This window comes from Gossypium hirsutum, chromosome A13, assembly GCF_007990345.1.
Source record: "Gossypium hirsutum isolate 1008001.06 chromosome A13, Gossypium_hirsutum_v2.1, whole genome shotgun sequence".
NCBI lineage: Eukaryota > Viridiplantae > Streptophyta > Magnoliopsida > Malvales > Malvaceae > Gossypium > Gossypium hirsutum.
This window is the reverse complement of record NC_053436.1, coordinates 108,993,509-109,014,362: the sequence shown is the minus strand read 5'-3', so window position 1 is coordinate 109,014,362 and position 20,854 is coordinate 108,993,509. Positions and strand designations below refer to the sequence as shown.

The 20,854-nt window shown below is 32.3% G+C and overlaps 2 protein-coding genes across 2 annotated transcripts; both read left to right on the top strand.

Annotated features, from left to right (window-relative positions):
* LOC107938618 (probable serine/threonine-protein kinase PBL17) lies at nt 1–5,723 on the top strand. Its single transcript, XM_016871848.2, has 6 exons — nt 1–413; nt 1,724–2,052; nt 2,957–3,092; nt 3,285–3,421; nt 3,962–4,085; nt 4,955–5,723. Exons 1-6 carry the CDS (start codon nt 356–358, stop codon nt 5,491–5,493), a joined length of 1,323 nt encoding a protein of 440 aa, XP_016727337.1. The 5' UTR covers nt 1–355; the 3' UTR covers nt 5,494–5,723.
* Nucleotides 5,724–6,735: 1,012 nt separating this feature from the next.
* Nucleotides 6,736–19,999, top strand: LOC107938607 (cycloartenol synthase). Its single transcript, XM_041085732.1, has 16 exons — nt 6,736–6,981; nt 7,065–7,256; nt 8,889–8,978; nt 9,064–9,258; nt 11,227–11,481; nt 11,827–12,015; nt 12,123–12,236; nt 15,134–15,256; nt 15,372–15,494; nt 16,075–16,176; nt 17,125–17,181; nt 17,289–17,335; nt 17,685–17,828; nt 18,407–18,584; nt 19,215–19,379; nt 19,764–19,999. Exons 1-16 carry the CDS (start codon nt 6,781–6,783, stop codon nt 19,881–19,883), a joined length of 2,295 nt encoding a protein of 764 aa, XP_040941666.1. The 5' UTR covers nt 6,736–6,780; the 3' UTR covers nt 19,884–19,999.
* The last annotated feature ends 855 nt before the right edge of the window (nt 20,000–20,854 follow it).

Here is a 20,854-nt window from a genome sequence, read left to right as displayed (position 1 = left end):
CCATGTGATTACGTGTCCCTTGTATGATATTTACCCAATCCAACCGCCCCCAAAGAATAATACTGGTAACTCTTCAGAGTAAACCTTAATCTCACAATTCCTCCTCCTTTTTTTTTAATCATAGTTTTTGGGGTATTATTGATTCCCCATTCGCTTTGTGTTGGTTTCCCTTTTTGGTAAAATTGGATCGCTGCATTTTCTGGCTGAGATTCGGTCTTAGATCTGATCCCATTGGCTAAGATTTTACTTCTTTTAGAACGAGATAAGATGCCCCTATAAACTATAATGTGATATTGAGCAATGGGTTGGGTAAAAATCCGAATTTAGATTAATTTTTAAAGTTTGGGTCGGATTAATGGGGACTTGTTTTAGCATTGAAGAAGAGCCGGACCGATCTCTCAGCAACCCTCCAGGTTACACTTCTTGTGATTTTCAACTCTTGTTTTAAGTATTATGCTTATGTTTTTATGCTTTTATGGTGGTTTGGTTTTCTTTGTGTTTTCTTTTTACTTTGTTTCCCTGCTCTCGGTGTTGTTATTCTATTTGGAACTTTGTGTGTTGATTGGTAGAAGTTTATTAGGCTTTTTACATTGTTCAATGTTCACAGATGGCGTTTTCTGGTTTTGATTTGTGATTGTGATTCATTTGAGGTTGAAATTTTGTGAAATGGTGTTAAATTGGAGAGTTGTAGTGTGGAAGATTTTAATCAAGATGATTGCGGGTTTGTTTTTCATAATTTAGTTCACAACTTGTTATACGCCGTACATTTGAAAAAAAAAAAAACTAAAATCTATTGCAGAGAACTAGAGAATCATGACGGTACGGGTGTGTTTGGTTGAGTGGGAAAGAGAGAAGGACGGAAAAGGAGAATGGAGAAAAGAAAAGAAAATGAACTTTTGAGTGGAAAAGTGAGAGAATCATGATCCTCTTTTATTATTGTTGAGGGGAGGCCGACAAATTCCTCAACAAGTCAGGATTATTCTCGGTCAAAGTTTTGTCTCCTAATTCTGCGGAGAGCCCGACTGCGTCAGGCAGGATCAAGTGGTAACATACTTGCCCATTGTTGCCATTTAAGGTGCATGGGTTCAAAAACTACTAAGCACGGATGCTCATGTCCCCTTGGTAGGTGGTTGTACACCATGTATGGTCCAATCTTATGAGGTGCTCTTGCCCTATTAACTTGCTGCCTTAAGCATTCAGGCTCTTTGTAGAATCAGGAGAGAAAAACTTGTCTAGGGACAGTTCGATCTATTGAGGGATTCGTTGGCTCCCGACAGATTATACTTTGAAGATTTTCCCATAAAGAGTCGGCCTCCATTCAACAATTTTAATGCAAAAAAGTAAATTGTTTCAAATTAAAATGTTAATAGGAGAGAACATGAGAGAGATGTTATTTAAATGTATTAATTTTTTAAAATTTATATTCTTTCCATCTCATTTTTCAATTCTATCAAGTAATGAATAGAAATAAAAAGTATATTTTCTATCATTCTACTTTTCTAGTTTTTCCATTTACGATCTTTTTTTATTTTCTTTTCATCTTATCAAGCAAAGCCTAATTGTTTAGGTAGAATTTGAACAACCTGTAGAAGGTTGAACTCAAAGTTGTTTTCATTTATGTCATGTGTGACCAATCTTTTCTAATCCGCATTATGGAATTATTGAATAAGATGGATGTTGATGTTCCATGCTTGCAATATTTCTTTATTATGAACAACTTCAGACGGAGGACATAAAACTTCTGCATCCTCAAGAAACCAGGAAATGGCGAACTCACCTATAACCAAAACCCCAAGCTTCATTGCTTTGACGGCTAAGGATGTCAAAGATCTACGGCAGAATCCCGGATATAGCAATGTTGATATATTCTCATATCAAGAGATGAGGTTAGCTACAAAGCAATTTCGGCCAGACTATATTCTCGGTGATGGTGGCTTTGGGGTTGTTTACAAAGGAGTAATAGATGAGAATGTGAGACCTGCTTACAAATCTACAGCTGTTGCTGTGAAGGAGCTTAATCCCGACGGATTCCAAGGTGACAGAGAATGGCTGGTAATCTCCTTGTATAGTTTAATCGGCTTCTTCATGTAGTTCTTTTAATTTGAAGTGGTGTTGTTTCATATCTACATGTATGCATACATAGTCTTTCAAGTCTGTTAATTTTTGTTTTTGTTGACTTAGGATAGCTGCCTTGGGTTAGATAAAAAAAGAAGTATTGTTTAAGCATTAAATTAATGTGTTATATAGGTATGTATATATTTTTAGGCTGGTGAATGTACTTGAGAGGTCCCTCTATTATATGGACCTGATCAAATTAGTACCTCTACTATTAAATGGATCAATTTGATTTCTGTACTATTTTAAAAAGAATCAAATATCATTTAAAAATATCATTTAATAGTATTTACTATTTAAAAATATCATTTATTGTTTAACAGAGTTAATATCTTTGAAGTTTTTATGGTTTTGTAGATGAAATCTTTTGTCTGGAATTAAATTGCAATTGAGAAAAATAATTTTCAAGACATTTTGTTATACAGTAGATGTTAACTCTTTTACAATTTGGATTTCTTTGATTCTTTTTAATAGTATAAGCACTAAATTGATCCATTTAATAATAAAGTGACTAATTTGATCTAGTCCTTATAGTACAGGGACCTCCCATGTACTTTAACCCGTTAGGCATATACAAAATTTTAAAAGATTGATCTGGTTTTTCATATTATTTTATATTTGAGAAATATTTCATCTAGAAACAGCTGTTTATGTTACTATTTCTCATTTTATGGATACATACATGATTCAACAACAATTAGTCAAGCAGTAAATGGGGACCTGAAAAAGAACTTTTATCAAGTTGATATGTTAGATTATTATGTACCTTCCTTTCTTTCATCATTTAGAATAAATGTTCAAGATCTTTTTGTAGTTTGTACCTCAATCTTTGTTTTTGCAGGCTGAAGTCAACTATTTAGGGCAACTTAGCCATCCAAATCTCGTGAAGCTAATTGGATATTGCTGTGAGGATGAACATCGGCTGCTTGTCTATGAATACATGGCAAGTGGAAGCCTCGAAAAACATCTTTTCCGGAGTAAGTAGAAGGGAAAAAAAGTTATTTGAAGTCTACGTTTACGATATAAATTACACTATGAAGCTTTTATATAACAACATATGCATTAACACGTCTGCAAGCGGATTGAGATGATGCAAGTACCGTGTACACTTTCCGCTATACAAAAAATGGAAGCATTTTTTATTTACTGTATTTATTATTGGTTGTTAGGGGTTGGTTGTAGTTTGACATGGTCAAAAAGAATGAAGATTGCTTTAGATGCTGCAAAAGGTCTTGCTTTTCTCCATGATGCAGAACGACCCATCATATACCGTGATTTCAAGACATCAAACATCTTGCTAGATGAGGTTAGTCATCATTTCTCTGTTATTCATCGGTTGGCTGTAAATTATCAAGTGCATGCTATTTATGGAATCTTTATGAATAGGAAGACGGTAAAAGTACCATAGAGGCTCTTGTACTAGGAGTTGGATTGTATTTTGCTTCCTCTACTAGAAAAGTGGCAAATTAGTTCTTATAAGCTAGATCAAGGAGCAAACTAGTCATTTTCTTAAAAATTCTATCAATTTCTTTTGTTAAAAATTGGTCCTTGTATATTAACATGATGTGCATGTTACTGTTCAGTTATTCCATCAACCATTCCAGGTTTTAGCCATACAAATGGATACAATTTTTAATAGAAAGGATCAATGTGCTCCTTGTTTTAACGTACAGAGACTAAATTACCAATTTTTTTAGTAAAGGGAGTAAAATGCAATCCAACTCCTAGTACAGGGGCCTCTATGTTACTTTTACCGAGGAAGAATAATAAACTGGTATATGATCACATATGACTAGATCTTTGGAAGTTTTAGTTTTTATTTCTAAATATGCATTGTAACATGTAGGACTTCAATGCAAAGCTCTCGGACTTTGGACTCGCAAAGGAGGGACCGATGGGAGACAAAACTCATGTGTCAACACGAGTGATGGGCACATATGGATATGCTGCTCCCGAATATGTGATGACCGGTTAGTAATTTAATTAATTGTTCTGTTCCAAGGCAACTGAAAATCTTCATCATTGCAAAATAAATTAGGTACATTCTTAGTCAATTAATAGTAGTTTTTCTCTTAGACAAGAGCTTAAAAACTCGACTGGGGTTTCGTGGTAATTAACATTATGTTTGATTGAGTGGAAGCTGGAAAGTAGCAAATTCCGAGTTTCCTTTCTCTTGTTTTCATAGAACATATACCTGGTGTTGTGGTAGCATACATCTTGATATTCCCGAAAATGCAATTTACACTATGTGAAATCATATGACAAAAGTCTACTAATTTTCGAACGATTTCAACTTTATTTTCACGGTCAAATGTTTGTGTTATAGAGCAGTTCTGTGATGGGTAAAAGTACCATAAAGACCCTTGTAATAGGAGTTGGATTGTATTTTGTTTTCTTTTACTCAAAAAAATGGGCAAATTAATTATTGTACATTAAATCAAAGAGTAAACTGATCTTTTTGTTAAAAATTTAATCAATTTCTATAGTTAAACACTGGTCTCACTATATGTTGGCGTGAGGTACATGTAGCACGCCATGCGTAATTGTTTGGTTATTTTATTAGTCACACTTGTTTTTAACAGCAGAAATGGATGAAATTTTTAACAAAATGGATCTATTTGCTTTTTGATCTAACATATAGGGACTAATATACCTATTTTTCGAGTAAAATAGGCAAAATACAATTTGACTCCTAATTCAAGGGCCTCTATAGTACTTTTTATCTTCTGTGGTGCTCTTCTTTTGTTAAATCCTTTCATAAACTTACTCTTAATGTTTAAGTTATGTCGGTCCTAAAACCGATAAAGGCTAACCAAGTTGCAGTAATTGATATGACCAGGCCATTTAACGGCCAGAAGTGATGTTTACGGATTCGGAGTAGTGTTACTCGAAATGCTCCTTGGAAGGAGAGCAATGGACAAGAGCAGGCCTAGTCGAGAACATAACCTAGTCGAGTGGGCTCGTCCTCTCTTAATCCGTAACAAGAAGCTTATGAGGATCTTAGACCCTAGAATGGAAGGCCAGTACTCAGCTAGAACTGCAATGAAGGTAGCCAATTTAGCATACCAATGCCTTAGCCCAAACCCAAAAGGGAGGCCTGTAATGAACCAAGTGGTCGAACTACTTGAGACTTTCCAGACAAAAGCGAGAGATGAAGAGACAATGATTAACAGCGGGGGCAGTGGCATAACCCTATATGAAGCTCCCAGTAAGTCATCCCCTCACTCCGGGAACCCCGCGAGAAGCGAAAGTCATAGAGAAACAAGTGCAGCACAAGGAAGCAAACTGGAAAACGAAAGAAGCAAGAGTGAACTTCCGAAAGAGGTTGATCTTTACGATCCTCCGAGTTTTGAAGCCGAAGAACCCACCAAAGGTTGAACATGTAGAAGGAAAAAAAAAAGGTTGGAAACCTAAAACTTGCAGTGCAAGTAAAGTTGTGTCAACTCTCCAATGGAAGGAAGGTTTGTTGTATTCTATTATCTGTTTTTCTTTTTCTTTTAAATTAACAGTAGGGTTTTTCTTTCAAACTTTTGTGTTTGAAGAAGAAGCTGCAAGTTGTAGTTTTTGTTTTTTTCACCTTCAATATGAAAATTTTAATTTAATATTCATTTTCCTCTGCTATCCATCAAATTCATGGTTTATATGTACAGTACAAATCTCTTGACTGTTTCCAGCTTATTTTTGCATGGTTATGCCTGTTTAAACCAGTTAAGGTGTTTCTACTTTATGAACTCGCTGACATTCTCGATAGAGTTAGAAGATAAAACTCAGATCAAAGATGATATGAATTAGTCGCTATACTATATATCCCTTTGCTGGAAAAATGATCAAATTAGATTTTGAATGTTAGATGGAAGAGTAAAACGGTCCATGTATTATATTTTAGATTGCATTTTGGTAACTTAACTTTTACATTTTTATTCAATTTGGTTTCTACTCGTTTATTTTGAGCCAATTGAGCCTCAACCTTTAATTGTTAACGTGATACTATTTTTTTTTTAAATTTCAAAGAAAAAAACATAAATAAAAATCACAAATTTCAAAATTATTTCATAAATTTTAGAATTATACTTTTTATTATGATTTTTTTTTATTTTTTAAATTTCTATAATACTTAAATTATTTTTCGACTTGAAATATACAATAAAATAATGTCATGTCAAGAAAATGGATCAAATTGAATAAAGATATAAAGATTGATAATTAAATTTGTTATTATACTTAATATAAAAAATATCAAAATAAATCTTTAACGGAACAATTTTAACTCGAAGCCAAATGCATAACCTAATACAGAAACTGTTATGATACTTTTATCGTTTCTCGATAGACCCAAAACACATCAATATATATATATAATGTTGAATTAGTTGGTAGGTGATTGTATTATTCGTAATCAGAGCTCTAAAGATAGTTTTGCCTCTCTTTTTTTTCATTTAGTTGTCTTAATAATTGAAGTCTCTTAGAATATAAAATTGTGTGTATATTATTAAATAAATTCCTATCAAAATCAACACTAATTTTTGTTTGATGCCAAATAAGTAAGTATTTTAATGTGTTGTTCCATACATTACCACCCAAAATCATCATTTTATTCTTCTTTGTTTTTTTCAAGCATATATTAAACTAGCTAATTAAGTGCATTGCTGCTAAGAAAAAAAGAAAATGTGGAAGCTCAAGGTTTCTCAAGGGGACGATGAACATGGACTCAAATCCTCCAACCAACATATCGGCCGACAGTATTGGGAGTTCGATCCCAATCTCGGCACGCCACAAGACCGGGCTCGAGTCGAATTGGCTAGAAACCACTTCACCAGTAACCGGTTTCGAGCCAAGCAAAGCTCTGATCTTCTAATGAGGTTTCAGGTGCCTTACATCGATTGCACATTAATTCTTCTTCTTCGTCGTCGTCATCGTTAATATGCATGTATAGGTTGTTTTTGTGGTAGTTTGCGAGGGAGAATTCATCAATAGGCTATGAAACGAAGGTGCCTCTTGCTAAAGTCAACAACTCTTCTGGAACTGAAGAAACGGTGAAGATGGCATTACGAAAGGCTCTCGGATTCTATTCGACTTTACAATCGCATGATGGGTTCTGGCCGGCCGACTATGGCGGCCCTTTGTTCCTTCTACCAGGATTGGTACCTCATTTTCAATTACATTTATGCATGCTAGCCTTCTTTTTTTGGTAAATATGCTCCAAAGTCATTATACATCCTACATTTAGAATTTAATTTCTTAACTTTTGAATTTAAATATATGAAAAGGATAGGAGATTGTAGCATATTTTAACTTTTTCCCTTCATTTCCTTTTAAACAAAATTTGGTTAAAAAATTTTAAATTGATCTCTAAATTTTAAAATATTTTAATCGAATCCTCAAAATAACCAGATAGAAAATATTAAATCAAATATAACTGATATATAAATAAATTATAAACCTGTGTGTATTTACCATTATTAATAACTTTGGACCTAACATATTAAAGATGGTATATTTTACGATTATTAACCTGTGTATTTACCATTATTAATAACTTTGGACTTAACATATTAAAGATGTTATAACTAGAACATACTTTAAACGATTTATGAATTACCTAAACTATTTATGAATTATCGTAGGTATATTTATAATTTAATCTCTATATTTTAAATATGTAGAAGTGGTTATGGTGTTTGGTTGTTGGTACATTAATTTGGATAAATTAAGATGGATATTGCAATCATCATTTAACTTATCTGTACCCTAAGGATTTAAATAACTTTATTGAAAACGAGGTTCCATCAATCAACATTACCTTTCAAATAAACTTAAACGGTCCCCCTCTCATTATGCCTTTATATATATATATTATATGCATTGGTACCTTTGAAATCTATAATTTTATATATCAATATATGGTAAAATTATATTTTGACCACCTAAAATTATAAAATTTTGATGTAATCTTTTAATAAATGTAAAGTTATAAGTCAGTATAATAATAAAGTTAGCATTTTAAGTCTATAATTTAAGATCCCAAAAAATATTAACTGTGCTTAGACAGACCACCGGGCATTGACAAAAAATTAGGCCTATTTGATAGGCTCGACTCTGGCCCAGCCCGAAAAATGGGTTTAAAATTTTATTCAAGTCAAGTCCGAATAAAAATACTAAAACTTGAGCCTAGCCCGTCCTATTAAAATTCTTTTATATAATTTTAAAAAAAATATATAATACATCAAAATTACTAAAAGTATTAAAAATAAATGTTTCTCAACAAATTGTAAATAAATTAAAAAAATCTTTATACGTAAATAACACTAACATAAGCGCAACTTAATAGGCAAATGCCTGTAAAATAGTAGCAAATTAAACAATAAAATAAGAGTTATACAATATCCAAACAATAACAATAAAATCAATTAAACAATAAATAAAATCAAAGTAATAGTGAAATGAAAGCAAAACAATCAAAAATCAATAAGAAAATAGCATATTTTTCTTTTCTTTTTGCAAATATGGGTCGAACTAGGCCCAACCCAAAAAAATTTTACCCGAGGCTTGACCCATTTTCTAAACATGCATTATTTTTGTCCAAACCCTCTTACTTTTTAAACGGGCCTTCGAGCTGAGTAGTCCGACCCATGTACAGATCTAGCTTGACGTCTAGTGCATATAATCACTTTTGCCCTAATAGTGTACTAAATAATAATCAATAGCTATATACTTAATATCACAAAAGGTTTTCAAATTTATTTTTAAATATATAATGTTGAATTACTTGGTAGGTGATTGGGTTGTTTGTAACCGGAGCTTTAGACATCATCTTGCCATCCCAGCATCGACAAGAGATACGTCGCTATCTATACAATCATCAGGTTTTGTTGATAAACATTATTGGCATTTGTTTAGTTGAGATATAAAATTTGAGGGAAATGAAAAGTTTAATGGGTGTGGGAACAGAATGAAGATGGAGGATGGGGCATACACATAGAAGGGGACAGCACAATGTTTGGAACAGCACTCTCATATGTCACCTTAAGGTTGTTGGGAGAGACAAAGGATGGTGGGAATGGTGCTATTGAGAATGCAAGGAATTGGATCCTCAACCATGGTGGTCTCACCTTCATTCCTTCTTGGGGCAAGATGTGGTTTTCTGTAACTCTCTCTTTCTCTCTTTATATATATATATATACACCTATATATTTTCCGTTCCAAAGTCATGTTGGATTTGAGATTAATCTCTATTGAATCGGGAGTGCTAGTGACATAACCTTCCTAACATGTGCATTTCTTAGGAATTTAAATTTATGCTATTATCCATATGGGGGAGATGTTGTTACCACCTCAATTAACAATTTATTGGTTATATATATAAAGATTATGATATACTCACGAGTGGGTTAAAAAATGTATTTATTAAGCATTTATATAATAATGAAATAAAACTTTAGTTGAAATGATAGAGTTGAAGATTTAAAAATAATAGTGTTTAGTTCACGTCCTACCACGTATAGATTTTATTGGTTTTTTTATGAAAATTTATTTATTTTTAAATAAAAAACTTAGTAATAATTTACTTTATAAATAGAAGGGTTAATATAACTTTTAGTCCCTAAATTTGACAATTAAGTTCACTTTGGTACCTAAATTTTTTTGTCCACTTTGGTACTTGATCTTGACAGCTAAATTCATTTTGGTCACTGAACTTGGCAAATGTAAAACTTTGATGACGCAACACTTTTATATTTTGCCATGTCATCACCTAAAATTTTAAATATATATATTTATTAAAATTTTCAGGTGATGATGTGATAAAATCTTAGAGTGCCACATTATCAAATCTTGATGAAATCCAAGTTCAAGTATAAAAAAGGACCTAGTTGTCAAATTTAGATACCAAAGTGGACTTAATTGCCAAGTTTATGGACTAAAACTTATATTAACAGTAAATAGAATGACTTCTAATTATTTCCCAATTGAGTTAGTATTTGATTAACTTGAAAGATAAACTCAATCAGAAATATTATGCATATTGTTGAGGGGGGTTGGTTCTCTTATTGGGAGAAGTACTACTGTCCTTTGAGTTGTTGATCGGACCCTCAAAGAGTAGAGGTATTGTGCCCGAGGTGTCTATACTTTGTTTTAGCCTTAGGTTTTATCTTATCCATTAAGACACTTTAAAGACATGGGTTCAAACCTTACCAAGGCCAAATGCTAACAATTTCTTTAGTGGATTTGTAGTAGAGGTGTGCATGGGCCGGGCCGGGCCCGCCCGAAAAATTGGAGGGTTTGGGTAAAAATATAGGCCCGAAAAATGGGCTTGGATAAAAAACGAGGCCCGTTTAGAAAACAGGCCGGGCCTCGAGTAAGATTTTTTTGGCCCGGGCCCTGCCCGATTTTAATATTAAATTATTTTAAAAAAAATTATTTTTAATTTTAAATAACTTTAGTACTTTTACTTTACTTTTTTTGTTGTTTTGATGTTATTTTGATATTGTAAAACTTTTGTTATTAATATAATTTAATTCTTAATTTAGTTTTAATTTGTTTCAATTTTTCAATTTTAATATAACTACTTTTTATTATATTTTTAATTTATGTATTATTTTAATAATTATTTTAGTCCCATTATTTATTTATTTTTTGTTTTAATATTTATTTTTATGTTTTAAATGTATTTGATTTATTATATTTTAAAGTTTTTTATTTAATAAAAAAAGTAAAAAAAAAGTTTAATATGACCGGGCCGGGCTCGGGCCTACCTTTTTTTCTCGGGCCGGGTTTGGACAAATTTTCAGGCCCATATTTCGGGCCGGGCTGGGCCCGGGCCTTGAAAACGGGCCAAAATTTTTTTTATGGACCCGGCCCGGCCCGACCCATGCACACCTCTAATTTGTAGCTCCTGCATGCCAAATTCTGTGAACTTGTTTGGGCTCTCCTTGGAGTAAGGAGACAAAACCCGAGACTAAAATTGAGTATAGACACTTTGAGTACAATACTTTCACTGTTTGGGGGTCCAATCGGCTACTTAAAGGATAACACTTCAAATATATACACATATTTGTATATGTAATAAGGTAGCTAGCTGATGGTGATGATGTGAGTTGAATTTGACCGATTGAGGTGCTGGGAATATACGAGTGGAGTGGGAACAATCCATTACTACCAGAACTATGGCTACTGCCCTATCGTTTGAACCCCATACACCCAGGGCGGATGTGGTGCCACAGTCGAATGGTGTATCTGCCGATGTCCTATTTATATGCCACCAAGTTCGTAGGCCCTATCACTTCCCTTATTTTGTCGCTCCGTCGTGAACTCTATCCTCTTCCTTATCATCTCGTTGATTGGGATTGTGCTCGTTATCTTTGTGCCAAGGTACCCTACTTTTTCATTTCCATTTCATTACAATGCTATCACAAGGTCTTAGCTCAATGATAAGGTTGAGATTCTGGGGACTTTAAGATCTTAAATTCGAATCTCATTATACAAGGGAAAAGACAAATGGGGGCAGGCAATAGCCTTGCCCCTCAAATGGTAAATTTGTCATTTAATCTCTTAAAATTTTATGAGATTACATATTAGTATAATGATAAAATTGCACTTTGATCTCCAAAAATTATGATTCATCTCTGAGTTTCCTAAAACAATTTTTTGACTTCACCGTGTTACCATAAGTTCTATTTTTGTTTCTATTATTAACATTAAACAATGTTTTGGCAGGAAGACCTATATTATCCACATCCCATTATACAAGATGTATTATGGGAATGCCTTGAAAAAGTAGTAGAGCCTGCTTTAAAGAAATGGCCATTGTCTAAGCTAAGGAAAAAGGCTCTTCACACTGTGATGCAACACATCCACTATGAGGATGAAAGTACTAATTATATTTGTATTGGCCCTGTCAGCAAGGTTAGCAGCTATTTGCTCCAATTTAATTTAATTACTTGTACATTAGTCATATATATAAAAAATATATATATATGTATGTCTGTGTGTGTGTGTGTTGTGCATTGCAGATCCTGAACATGGTATGTTGTTGGGTAGAGGACCCAAAGTCAGAGGCATTCAAGTGTCACCTTTCAAGAATTAAAGATTACCTTTGGGTTGCTGAAGATGGCATGAAAATGCAGGTTTATACATATACTCAATTACATTACCCTATGCTTTTTCCCACTATTTTTTTCCTAAAGTATTCATGTTTAAAATTATATTCAATTTAATAAATATATTTATAAAGAAATTAATATAGTTTATTAATAAAATTTTAATTGAATGGTAAAATAAAAATGTTGAAAACTATAAAAGCTTAGATTCAAATACTATTACGATGCATTTATATTTCTATTTTGTTAGGATCGTCCCGATTAAGCAACGAACAAGTAAAAATAGTAGAAGAAATTGAGAAGATGAACACACAAATTTAACGTGGAAAAACCCCTCAAAGGAGGATAAAAAACCACGGGCAAAGATAATTTTACTATAATGGCAAAAGAATGAAGAGTACAAAAGATGGAGATAAAAACTAAACCCCGAAAACCCGAAAAACAAAGAACCCTCAAACGTAAACACAAAATTCTCTGAATGTGTTATGAGTTCTAATCTAATGGGTGTCTCTTAATTCTAATATTGTAAAGGAGCCTATTTATATGCTAAATTAGTAAGTCAAATAAACTATACTAATAAATGCTAAATATATTATACTAATAAATACTAAATCTTCTAGAAAGAAAATATATTTTTGTTTAACTTGACTTGCAAGCAATCTCTTAGAATTTGGGTCACACAATTCTAACAATCTCCACCTTGACACAAATTCTTTCAATGCCATCTTTGCCAAAACCCGCCACGGGCCTATCTTGAACTATGCAGGGAATTAACTGAGTCGAATCTATGCTTAGAAGCTAGAAGACTTCTAGCCTTCGACTTGTGCACTGCCAAATCAAAACTAACCCGGGTCTGATTTTCACGAATACAGTGCCCTAACTTTTCAAAACCTGCATCCAAAAGAGAACCTCTCTTCAACGAAACAGTCATACCTTTTTCCCTCCTATGACCAAGTTGCCTCCGCTTCAAATGAGTTGACTTTGACTCCGTAACGGACGAGGGACGTCCGATTTCACCGGTCACTGTAGAACCTTCCAGAATATAAAGACTGCCGATTCTTTTACCTTATAACAAAATGAGAGCTCCACGAGATACTTTAATGTCGCTCGACTCGATGTTGATTCTGCATTCTTTCAAGTCTAAAATACTCAAGGAGATGAGATTCTTTCGTAAATCAGGTACATACCTGACATCTGAGAGTGTCCTAATCGTCCCATCGTGTATCCTAATTTTAACAGTACCAATTCCGATTATTTTACTAGATGAATCGTTTCCCATGTGCACAACTCCACCTTCAACTGAACTGTATGTGGAGAACCATTCTCTATTGGGACACATGTGGAAAGAACATCCTGAATCTAGGATCCACTCAGACGTAAGCTTGGAGTTATCGCTCGTTGACACTAACAAGAAATCATCACCGCCTTCATCGACCAAATTAGCACCAGCTACATCTTCCTCGTTACTCTCAGCAGCTCTTTTATTTCGCAGTTTATAACAATCTGCTTTGACGTGACCTAACTTTTTACAATAGCGACACCTTTTGTCTCGTTTCTTTGATGCTACCAAAACGGAAGCTTGTCTATCTGCTTTGCTATTCAAATCAAACTCATTGTCGAGTTTGTCTCTACTCAACAAATGACCCTTCACATCTTCGAACGAGAGTTTGTCTCTGCCATAAATCAGGGTCTCCCTGAAAGACTTGTATGAAGAGGGTAAAGAGCACAATAATAGCATAGCTTGATCTTCATCGTCAATATGAACCTCAACGTTCTTTAAATCATTTAAAAGAGTAATGAATTGACTGATGTGATCTTTAAGAAGCTCACCTTCGTTCATGCGAAACGTAAATAGACGTTGTTTCAACACTAAACGGTTAGCCAGAGACTTAGTCGCATAAAGAGTTTCTAACCTTTTCCACAAGGCGAATGAGGTCTTCTCCATCAATACCTCCTGCAATACTGTATTCGCGAGGCACAACTGGATTGCAGACAAGGCCTTTTCATCAAGCTCTTCCCATTCTGTTTGATTTAGATTCTCAGGCTTTTTCCCTGTAACAACCTTTTTCAAGCCATTTTGAACTAGAATTGTCATCATCCGAACTTGCCACAGATTGAAATTTGTCTCACCATCGAACTTCTCAATTTCAAACCTTGTTGCTGCCATCCCTGACCGGGCTGATCTATGAAAGTTAAACTAGCTCTGATACCACTTGTTAGGATCGTCCCGATTAAGCAACGAACAAGTAAAAATAGTACAAGAAATTGAGAAGATGAACACACAAATTTAACGTGGAAAAACCCCTCAAAAGAGGATAAAAAACCACGGGCAAAGATAATTTTACTATAATGGCAAAAGAATGAAGAGTACAAAAGATGGAGATAAAAACTAAACCCCGAAAACCCGAAAAACAAAAACCCTCAAACGTAAACACAAAATTCTCTGAATATGTTATGAGTTCTAATCTAATGGGTGTCTCTTAATTCTAAGATTGTAAAGGAGCCTATTTATAGGCTAAATTAGTAAGTCAAATAAACTATACTAATAAATGCTAAATATATTATACTAATAAATACTAAATCTTCTAGAAAGAAAATATATTTTTGTTTAACTTGACTTGCAAGCAATCTCTTAGAATTTGGGTCACACAATTCTAACATATTTTTTATTACACGACACCAAATTTAATAATGAGTTTGATATTAATAGTGATAATTTCCTTTGTAATTTTGTCATTACCAAATTGAGATGATATTTAATGGACTCGTGACATCAAATTCAATTTAGTAAAGATAATTTGTTTTGTAAAGTAAAATATATTTGTTATTACTCAACTGAGTTGATACCCAATTGTCTTGTAATAATAAACTCTTACAATATCCATGTATGTATGTATAGATGAAGAAATTTATGTACGATGCAGGGATACAATGGATCTCAATTATGGGACGTTGCTTTTTCAGTACAAGCAATCATGGCAACTAACCTAGTGGAGGAGTATGGTTCAATGCTTAAGAAAGCTCACAGCTTCATCAAAAACACACAAGTATATATATACACCATGATTAAAATCTAAAATCGATTTTTTTTTTCGCTATAACATTGTCTAAATTGGAGAATTATAATTATAGTAATTGTGTTAGTGTTGGATTAATTAAAAGGTAAAAGAAAACAGTGGAAATGGCCTTAATCTATGGTATCGTCACATTTCTAAAGGAGGATGGCCTTTTTCAACCCCGGATAATGGTTGGATCGTCTCCGATTGTACTGCGGAAGGGTTGAAGGTAAATATTTTATCGGTGAGAAAGATATTACATGCTTAAGCGTATTTGAATTTATGGTTTTTAAATTGTTGCAACAATCAATAATATTTGAATCAAATTGGATTGACCGATCAGACTGGTTGGATCAAGAATTGGTCGGAGTATCGATCTAGAAAATAGCTTTGAACAGATTAGATTGGAAACTGGTATGGGCCAGTTGGACCAACTAAAAACCTGGTTGAACCAGTTAAATCGGGGTTTTTTAAAATTTTTTAAACATTTTATTTGAATTTTTAATGATTGTTTTAATCAAATCGATCCATGAATAGACAACCTAACTAATACAACCACCATCTGATTTTAAAAACATTGACAACTACAATCAAGCTAAAACCCAAATCAACCGAATTGATATATAGAGGAAAAATGTAAGAGGCTTTGGCTGCTTCAAAAGTTTTAAATCTAATTTAAAAAAATTAATTTGAACTCAAAATTTTTTGAAAATTTTAATCAGATGGAAGACTTAATGTCAAATTCTGCCATTGTTGATAGAATTAAGTAGATATTACTTATATGATATTGGGTGATTTATTTGGTGCAGGCGGCACTTTTATTATCAACAATGCCATCCTACATAGTAGGTGAAGAGGTCATAACACCAGATCGATTATATGAGGCTGTTAATGTCATTTTATCTTTACAGGTAATCGATATAAGCCCAAATATTGGAAAGCTTGAGTTCAATTGATTATCTATTTTTAAATTCAAGCTCGACTTAAAATAAAATTGAGCTATAATTTAAATTCAAACTTAATTAAATTTCTTTATCAATTTTGATACTCAACTCAAACTTGAGCTCAACTAAGCTTGTATATATTCAAATTCGAGCTCGACTTGATAATTAAGCTTAAGGTTAATAAACGTAATTTAATAATATAAAACATATTTAAAAAATATATTAAAAATGAAAAGCTCGATAAGACTCGCGAGCCGTTCGAGCAAAGTATAACTAAGCTTGAATTCGACTCGGCTCAATAATTATCGAATCAAGTTCAAGTTTTTTTTAGTCAAACTCGATTAGCTTGTAAGCACTAGTATCTCATTTACACCCAAATTTGAATTATACTTGTCAAATAGGTGAGTCGTGTTGGTTTTAGTTCAGATCAATATGCAATCGAATTTAAATTTGTTGGATCATTTTCAGTCCAAATAATTTTGAATTCAGACTGTTTCAAATTTAGATAATTTCAGGCTCAAGTTATTCTGGGTTTAGTTTTTTTAGTCAAGTTTTTGGGTCATCCTAGGTTCAAGCCATTTTGGGTTTAGATTACTTCAAGTTTAAGTCATTTTTTGTTTATATCATTTTTGGATTTAGGTTGTCGACTTTTTTATGATCAATCGAGTTGGATTGGGTTTTAACTCAAGTTTTCTTATTCAAATCGAATATTTGTATATACTACTGACATCCAATTCCTACTACTACCTATACTTGTAAACCTTTAGATCAAAGGATAATACGCATTTAAACAAGCTCATACCACTTTCTCTTGATTGCTACAACAGCAACAATACCAATTAAATTAAAGCTCAATTAAAAATTCAACCATATAAACATATTTATTTACCATTTTTGCTTGTTCTTAATTCACAGAACAACAGTGGTGGTTTTGCATCCTATGAGCTCACCAGATCTTATGCATGGTTGGAAGTAAGCCTTAATTCATAATTTTTCATCCATTTATATGTGTGTATATGAAGGATGGTTTATTTTATTTGAGATTTCTTAACTTTTTTTCTCCTATATTTATATTGCAGATGTTAAATCCAGCTGAATTGTTTGGAGATATAATCATTGATTATCAGTATGATCCAAAAATATGTCTCTTTTTTCCAAGTTTCCATTTAGCATATAACATTTACCTCGTTTGTCATCTTGATTTTAATCCTTTATTTCGATCACTTTGACTCAAAATATTCAAAATTTGGTTAATTTACTTTTCTTTGGATAGAAAAATTTTCTAAACTGTTAAATTTAACAGTAATGACACAGTAGCATGCGTGACGGTTTGCATGTAATTCATAAAAAATTATATTATTTCAATTAGTTTTTTGTCCAACAAAATATAATTTGACTAACGTGAGAGGCCAAATTTATGATTCTGATTGCTATTATGGTTTAACTCTAAAATCAATGAAATTTGATGATTTTAGGTATGTGGAATGCACTTCAGCAGCAATTCAAGGCCTCAAATTATTTCAAAAGCTGCATCCAAATTACAAAAACAAAGAAATACAAGCTTGTATTAGCAAAGCAATCAATTTCATTGAGAGCATACAATTACCTGATGGGTCATGGTATCTTTTCTTCACACATTACTTATTTCATTATCATATCTAGAGATTTGTTCTATAAAATTAAACATATAGAACAAACAAGATATTCATATTTCACTCGAATCAATATATATAGGTAAAAGTACTATAAAAGTTATTGTACTAGAAGTCAGATTGTATTTTGCTTCCCATATTAAAAAAATAAGTATACTAGTCCATGTATACTAGATCAAAAAGTAAATTGGTCCCTCTATTAAAAATTACATCCATTTCTAATATTAAAAAAAATCTCCATATGTTAGTATGAAGTACACGTGGCACATCACGCATAACTGTCTGGTTATTCAGTTAGCTACACTAATTTTTAATAATAGAAATGGATGAATTTTTAATAGAAATGACCGATTTACCCCTTAATCTAATGTATAGAGACTAATTTGCTTATTTTTTAGTAAAAAGGAATAAAATGCAATATGACTCTTAATACGAGACATTCATGATACTTTACCAATATATATGTTTCTTTAATTCCTTGCACCTGAAGCGATATAACGGCTCTAGTACTTAAAATGCCCGAAATTAACACTTGTGATGTTAAGGTATGGGTCATGGGGAGTGTGCTTTGTGTATGGAACATGGTTTGGGATAAAGGGATTGGTGGCTGGTGGAAGGAACTATCACAATTGTGAGAGTATAAGAAAAGCATGCGATTTCTTGTTGTCCAAGCAAATACCTTCTGGGGGTTGGGGAGAAAGCTACCTTTCTAGTCAAAATAAGGTGAGACACATCACATCATATTTTTTTAATATTTTTTATATTATATGAGTTTAATAGATGAAAGTATCGTGGAGGCCTTTGTATTAGGAATTAAATTGTATTTAGTTTCATCTATTAAAAAATGGGTAAATTAGTCATTATATATTAGATCAAAGAAAAAAATGGTCCTTATGCTAAAATTTTCATCCATTTTTATTATTAAAAACAAGTTTTTGTATGTCAGCATGAGGTACACGTGGCAGGCTAGATGTAATTGCCTAGTTATTCTATTAACTACACCAATTTTTAATAATAAAAATAGATGAAAATTTTAATAGAAAAGGTCAATTCACTCTTTGATTTAATATTAAGGGACTATTTTGCTTATTTTTTAGTAAAAGACGTAAAGTGTAATCTGACTCCTAGTACTTGAGTCTTCATAATACTTTTATAGAGTTCAATCACCATTCATAAATAATTTTGCTCAAGGGTTTTCATCTTCTCAAGTCTAAAAGTTTAGCTTATATTTTGGAAGGGTTTGAACAAAAATGTTATATTTGAAAAATGAATTTAGATTTTGATTATTCATTTATAAATAAAGATAGTAAAACTTGAATTTCATGTTTTGAATCGGGCTGAGCTGATGAATAGGTGTACACAAATTTAGAAGGAAACAAGTGTCATCTAGTGACAACTGCATGGGCAATGTTAGCTTTGATTGAAAGTGGACAAGCTGATAGAGATCCCACGCCATTGCACAGTGCTGCCAAGGTTTTGCTCAATTCTCAGTTGGATAATGGAGATTTCCCACAACAGGTAAAATGTTATGATATTAAGTAACATGTTTATATTTATATAATGCATTAAAATCTATGAAATTAAGCTATTGTGGAGGTTCTTACATTAAGAGTTAAATTGTATTTTTTCCTTCTATTGAAAAATTGAGAAACTAGTCCATATACATTAGATCAAAGAGTAAACTAATTTTTCTGTTAAAAATTCTATCTATTTTTACTGTTTAAAATTGGTTCATATATGTTAGTATGAGGTGCACATGGTACGTCATGTGTCACTATCTAGTTATTTTGTCAGCCACACTAGTTTTTAATAGTATAGATTGATGAAATTTTTAGCCGAAAAGACCAATTTACTTTTTAGAGATTAATTTAATCATATGTTTGTTTGTTTATAATTTTACAGGAGATAATTGGAGTGTTCAATAAGAATTGCATGATAAGTTATTCATCCTACAGAAATATATTTCCCATATGGGCCCTGGGAGAGTACCTCAACTGTGTATTACTTGCCAAATCCAAGTAACTGAAGAAATCCTGTACTTGACTTTTCAAAGAATGTAAAGAAATAAAAAGATGGACTCGTGTGATGAAATTAACACGCAGATTTCATAAATTAAAAAATATTGATTAAATTCCAAACCAAGAGAATTGATCTAAGGTTTATATATTAGGGCTGAGAAAAAAATCGAAAAGTGATTCGAACGGATGATTTTTATTTCAAATCTAACAAATTTTTATTTTTAAAAAGAGAGGTTTATTAAAAAGACTTTGAAACTTTATGATATAAAATGTCGCATAAAGTTCAAAAACCCAAAAATTAAAATTAATATAAAAAAAAGGGAGAATCAAATACTGTGTTATTGGAGGATTTAGTCCTTCGACCGTTTCTAGTCCCATTACTTTCAAAAATGTGTATTATTAATCTTGAGACCGACTTTTTTCCATTAAGTTCATCAAATCATTTGACGTGATTTATGTTTTAAAGCGGATGATGATGCGGTATAATAGTCTTTGATATTTTTTGTTTTCTTAAAAAATTAAATGTCAATTCTGAAGTGAGCATTTAACAACAATTAATCATGACATTAGTGTTTTATGTCAATTGTACATATTTTTTATTGGTATGATAACAAATTTAGCTTGCAACATTTATGTAAATGTTAAGGCTAATTTTTTTTAGAATCTAGATAAAATTGACAAAACATATAAACATTGAGAGCTAAATTTATTGTTATACTGATCAATTTGTGTAAAATTGACTGAAAATATTAATGTTGTGATTAATTGTCCTTAATTGATAGGGGTTAAATTACTCAATTTCAAAATTAACAAGTTCTAGGGATTAAATCCTACCAAAACACATAATACATGGAATTTGACTGATAATAATAAATATTATGGTAAAATATGGAGGCTTTTGTATTAGGAGTCAGATGCATTTTGCCCCCTTTACTCAAAAAATAAACAATTTAGTCCCTACATGTTAGATTAAAG